The following is a 5452-nucleotide window of genomic DNA, read 5'->3' as shown; positions in this document are numbered from 1 at the left end:
ACAGGGAACCGCTGCATCTGCCCAGCCTGTTTCGTGCACCTCAGACCACTGGTTTCCTTTTAAAAGGTGAAAACTGAGCAGTAAATGAAATGCAGTTTTTTAGCAGCACAGAAACTCAGCCCCCGTTTACAGCAGGGAATACAGGAGGTGCAACACCTGGCTCCTCAGCACCTGGAAGGCTTCACGGATTCCCAGCAGAGCCAGAGGAGGGAGGACCAACACAAGCCCTCATCCCTCCAGCCCTGGAAGGTCACCAGGGCTTCCCACCTGGAGCATTTCACCTCTGAGCATTGTACAAAGAGCTGAGAGCAGCAGTTTGGAGCTCAGACAATCTGCTGACACAGGGAATTATCCTGCCTACCTTGGCTCTCCATTTCCTCATGTCAGGGTACACATAATCCTTGCCCGACTCACCGTGGGAAGGAAATCCCTAAGAACATGGGAACTGTGGCTCCTCATCCAGCCCAAATTTGTGGCTTGGCCCACAGGTGTCCTTGTGAGCAGCTGACCAGCCCTTCATCCCAGCACAGCCACGGGCAGGGAAGGAAGTCCCCTCGGGAGCTGCCGTGCGGTGCAGCCAGCGTGTCCTGCAGGTGTGCAGGGCCCTGGGGACACCCCCAGCACGGCACTCTCCTCCCCAGAGGATTAAGGAAGCTCCATGTACCAGTGTGGGCCTGTCTGGGGAATGCTGATCACCAGGAAACATTCCTAAGCACAGAGCAAGCAGCCCTCCAGCTCCCACCCGTGGGGCACCCCACAGCCGGGGGTTTGCCCCAGAATGCTCTCCCACAGGAGCACCAATCCTGACTGTCCCCACCAGGACCTGGAAACATCACACACAATTCCCGCTCCCCACGCCCGTTCCTTCCCACCCAGCAGGAACTCTCTGGAGCTGCAGTGATGAACCCACGCCCACAGACTCACCAGCTTCTGTGCCACGATGCTGTAGTGACTGAAGGACTGGAGCAGGGCCACGAAGCAAACCTTGCAGCCAGCTGGGGAGGACAAACACGTTAGCAGTTCCACTGGCAGTGCTGTCAGCAGAGCCCACAAACCACAGCGGCCAGGCTGCAGGTCTGCCTGGAAGGACCCTGACAGCTCCAGGCACGCCCCTCCTTGCTTTCCATTTTCACCTTTCTAGAGGATTTCTACATTAGGGGAAATGTTAATTCAAAAACAGGGGTAAGGAACAAGAAAAAGATGGCATCACAAAAGTGTAAGGCCCCTGTTCTGCCCCCTGCCCTGGTGCCCTGGGACCTCCTGGCACTGTTTGCTGCAGTTACTGTAAGGAGGCCATTGGCCGACCATGACACCAACTCCTGGAACCACTGATGTGCCAAAAACCCCATTTTGGCTCTCGTAAGGTGAGTGACCTTGACTGGAAAAGCACACAGAACCAGCAATTTTTAAACACACCTCACTCACTAAAATAGGATTCTGGAAAGCCATGTGACAATCTGGCCTTACAGGTATGAACACAGTCAGTGCTTGCCAGGACACGGATTTCCAGTGCAACAAGGCAGTGGCCCCAGCTGAGCCTCCACAGGGAGGCCCCAAAGGTTTTGGCACAGGGAGTAAGTGCACCCAGGTGCTGGGGTGGAAGGGAGCAGGTGACAGCAAGGATACCTGTCCTGAGACAGTAACATCCCCCAGGGCTGCCCACCCACAGGGGATGGAAAGCTTTTCCCAGGCAGATGGGCAGCTCCAGGCAGTAACTCCCAGGACAGGGCTGCAGGTCAGTATATCAGCAGAGCCAGGAGGGGATGTGGGCAGACCCCAAGGCAGTGCCTGGCAGGTCCCTATGAACCATTCACACCATTACCAACCTGCTCTCCATGGGATTTCCTGCAGTTTCCCTCTTTCCATCAAGTAAAAGAATATTTCCAAGGAGGGCAAAGCCCCTGCTGAGGCAGTGGCAGTTCTGGGGGCAGGATGCTCTCAGACCACCCCCTGCCCAGCACTCTGAGCTCCCTTTCAAGCCTGACAGCACCAGATTTGCTGGGCTGGTGGCTGTGGCAGCAGAAAGCTGGAGGAGTTGAGTCCAGTCTCTGCTGCACGGGGACCAGGAGGTTACTCACTGGGGAAACTGTTCCCAGAAAAGCAATTAGGCAAATTGCCAGGCCCTTTGTTTGCTTCTTTACTCACTATGAGCTTATGTGCTGTTAGTTGATGTTGATATGTGTAATTACATTATAAAACACCGAGGCAGTGAGGAATTGCAGCAAACACCTCCCTGCCAGAGCCCATGTGATTTACCAGGATCCCCACGACGGCTGACGAAACAAGGCACAGACATTATGGGATGTACCCAAGGATACAGAGCGAGTCCCGACAATGAGTCAGGACTGGGATCCCCCGATTCCGACCCCAAAGCTTTGGGTTAATCCAAGGGTGCCTGACGCTCTGCACAAGCAGCCCCTCTGACAGAGCAAACTGAAGGAAGCTCTGGGGTTCCCTGCTGCTCACCCACCTCGCAGGTAGAAGGACAGGAAATGGTGCACCAGGAAGCTGCCGTCTGTCCGGGTGTCCCGCAGCAGCGTGAACTTACCCTGCAAGAGAAGCAGCAAAACAACTGAGCAGAGGAAGGTGAGGGCACAGCCTGCTCTTGGCAGACAAGGTGCCTGCTCAGACTACAGGCAGTTCTGCAGGGATCAGTCAGAGGAAGGCGTGGACAAGCTGAGCTCCAGCTGCCTGTTTACAAAGGGATGCCAGCGCTTCCTCTGGGCACAGCCCCTGGGGAGGCATCTGAATCACAGAACTGGTAAGGTTGGAGAGCCCTCTGAGATCATCAAGCCCAACTGTCAACACAGCACTGCCAAGGCCACTGCTAACCCATGTCCCCATGTGCCCCATGTGGAATTCAGTGCCTTCTGAAAGAGCCACCCACCAGCTAAAAACCCTTGCTGAGGGCCCTGCTGGACCCCCAGCCCCTGTGCCCACCAAGGGCCACCCCCCTCCAGGAAGCCCCTGGCTGCTGCAGAGGACACCGAGGTGCAGCACTGCTGGCACATGTGCTGGCACATCTGGAGCTTTTGGTGCTGGACACCATCACTGGGGGGGTTCTGAGCAAGTTCCACCTCCCAGCTTTGTCCCCCTCTCCTTACACTCACAGTTATCTTTTTTCTGCAAGGGGCAGGGGGACAACAGCCACCCACTCCACTCCCAGTCCATTCTCCCACTGCCACAGCCAGGCTCATTGGTGTGTTTAAAATGTCAGCCCTGCTAAAGCTGCTGCTCCTTCTGTCCCCAGACAGACCTCCCTGGCCCCTTTTCCAGGTTTCCCTCCGACATGCCACACCCAGGGCAGAAAGCCTTATCACCAAAGCTGGGTAGTGCAGCAGAGCTCTGGGCACAAGGAATAAACCTTGTTTTGATCAGGCAGGAAATAAATTCCGTTCGTCAGTGAGCGCTCATTATCAGCCCCAGCCTCATCAAGGTGTTTGTTTCCATTAAAATCTTAGCCAGGATGTTTCTTTAATCAACACAAATCATAGAAGGATTGCTTGGAATCACAAAGAACTTACTGAAGTGGTTTTTTTTTTAACCCCCAAGAACAAGTCTTTTGCAGCAACAAGCCATCTCTGCACAGGCAATTCCCAAGTGATCCATCAGAGTGAAATCCCTGGTGTCCAAAGCCTAAAGAGGAGCAACTGGAACAGCAAATATTGAACAGGGCTGCAGGGAATGCGAAGCACAGGCCAGGACAGAGAAGCTGCTCTGCCTCAGTCACAGACAGAGCTCTTCCTCCCCAAAAAAGGGTTATGCCTTGGTGGCCACTGCAGTGACAGGGACACTGCTGCAGCGAGCACAGCTCGGAGATGTGTCCTCCATGGATGAGCCTGGAGGAGTCTCCGGGCTCAAAGTGCTCAAGCCCAGCTCCCTCTTCCCCAAAACAGTCCCTGCAAGAGCAGCTGAGCGTCCCCCATCCCCTCCCTCCTCAGCTGGCTCCTGAACAGAGCAGGCTGTGCCCAGCAGGGCGGGATGCTGTCACTGAGCACACAGCACTTCACTGTTCCAAACCTTCCAGCAATCCCCCTTCAATCCTGCCAGCCCTCACTCCACTGTCACACTGCGGCTGCTCAGACAGCACTCACAGAACCATCGGATCTCAGAGTCGCTGGCAGTGGAAAAGGCCTCTGCACCCACCAAGTCCCTCTCAAGGTTCCCTTTCCAAACCCCTTATACTCTGGACCAATCTGCTATCCCAGTTATTCGCTCCCCCTTCTCAAGCCCAGAAGGGGCTGCTGCTGGGGATTAAGTCCTTCCAAAGGCAAATCCTCCCTGTAGCACCTTCTCCCTGTGCCCCAGCCCATTCCCTCCACACCCTGCCCTCACGTTCTCTTCCTGCAGGCTATGAGGGAGAAGCTGCAGCTGCTTGTCAGGAGCTGCCAAAATCCCTGGCAGAGTATCCCAGCTGCCACGGCAGATACACCCAGTCTGGGGACAGCCCTGCCCACCCAGCAGCACTGTCAGCACCTGGAGAATGGCACTCTGGACAGCCTGACAGCTGTGCCGCTCCACAGCCAGGCACCTGCACAAAGAGGGAGCACGCTGGGGGAAGGCCGTGTCCATGGCTGCTGGGAGGGGAAGAGCCAACTCAATCCGAGGGAATTCCTCACAGAGAGGAGCCTTTGGATCAGCTCCCCTGTCCTGCTTTGGCAGGCAAGCCCAAACCCAGGATCTTGAGGCCAAATCTTTTGGTTTTGCTCTGTGGAATTTCTGTTCACACCAAGGTGAGCTCCCTGCTCCCCAAACCAGGCTTGTGGATGGCAGCATTCCTGCTCATTCCACTGCTCCACCACCAAACACACCTCAGAGCGCAGGCTCTGCTCTGACAACACCAACTCCACCGAGGGCTCCTCACTTAAGAGTTTCACGTGCATTACAAACTCCACGTGGAAACACAGGGATCTGGGCATTTGCACAGCCTCAGACTATCCTTTACTACCACCAAGCCTCAGCCAACACCTCCACCAGGTTTGCTTTGAGCCTCAAGGGCTCTCTCCCAAATTTTCCCCAGTGTTCCTTCCCCACCAGACCAGCCCTGCCCCACTCTGGGCAGCCTGACAAGGACTGACCTCGCTGGTACTTTCCAGCCCAGGGAGAAACTGGAGACCAGGGGGGACAGTCAGCCTTACAAAATCAATTATCACCCCAAACCTGTTCTTGTTATCTCAGCTCGTATCTGTCAGTAAAAACATGGAGTAACACACAGCACAGGGATAATTTGTTAATAATTACTGATAACACTGAGCTGTGGGGCCATCACACACCAGGGAAGGGATGGGGCATCCAGAGGGACCTGGACAGGCTGGACAGGTGGGGCTGTGCCAACCTCAGGGGGTCCAACGAGGCCAAGGGCAAGGTCCTGCACACGGGTTGGGACAACTCCTGCTGTCAGCACAGGCTGGGGATGAAGGGAGCGATGGATGGATGGAGAACAGCCCTGATG

General features: G+C 55.5%; 1 protein-coding gene across 1 annotated transcript in view; it reads right to left on the bottom strand.

Annotated features, from left to right (window-relative positions):
- Positions 1–872: 872 nt before the first annotated feature.
- LOC114071551 (elongator complex protein 6-like) overlaps positions 873–5452 on the bottom strand; it is a gene marked incomplete at its 3' end in the record, with an annotated part of 6234 nt that continues 1654 nt past the window's right edge. The window contains exons 2-3 of the mRNA XM_027909398.1: positions 2471–2549; positions 873–995 (exon numbers count right to left, since the gene is read on the bottom strand). Coding sequence (XP_027765199.1) covers positions 873–995; positions 2471–2549 — 202 coding nt within the window. The remainder of the gene's footprint in view (positions 996–2470; positions 2550–5452) is intronic.

The sequence above is a fragment of the Empidonax traillii genome, unplaced genomic scaffold (genome assembly GCF_003031625.1).
Source record: "Empidonax traillii isolate 1590-97213 ecotype Southwest subspecies unplaced genomic scaffold, ASM303162v1 scaffold2095:size38978, whole genome shotgun sequence".
NCBI classification, from domain to species: Eukaryota; Metazoa; Chordata; class Aves; order Passeriformes; family Tyrannidae; genus Empidonax; species Empidonax traillii.
Note: the sequence above shows the minus strand (reverse complement) of the source record. Positions and strands in the feature narration are given on the sequence as shown.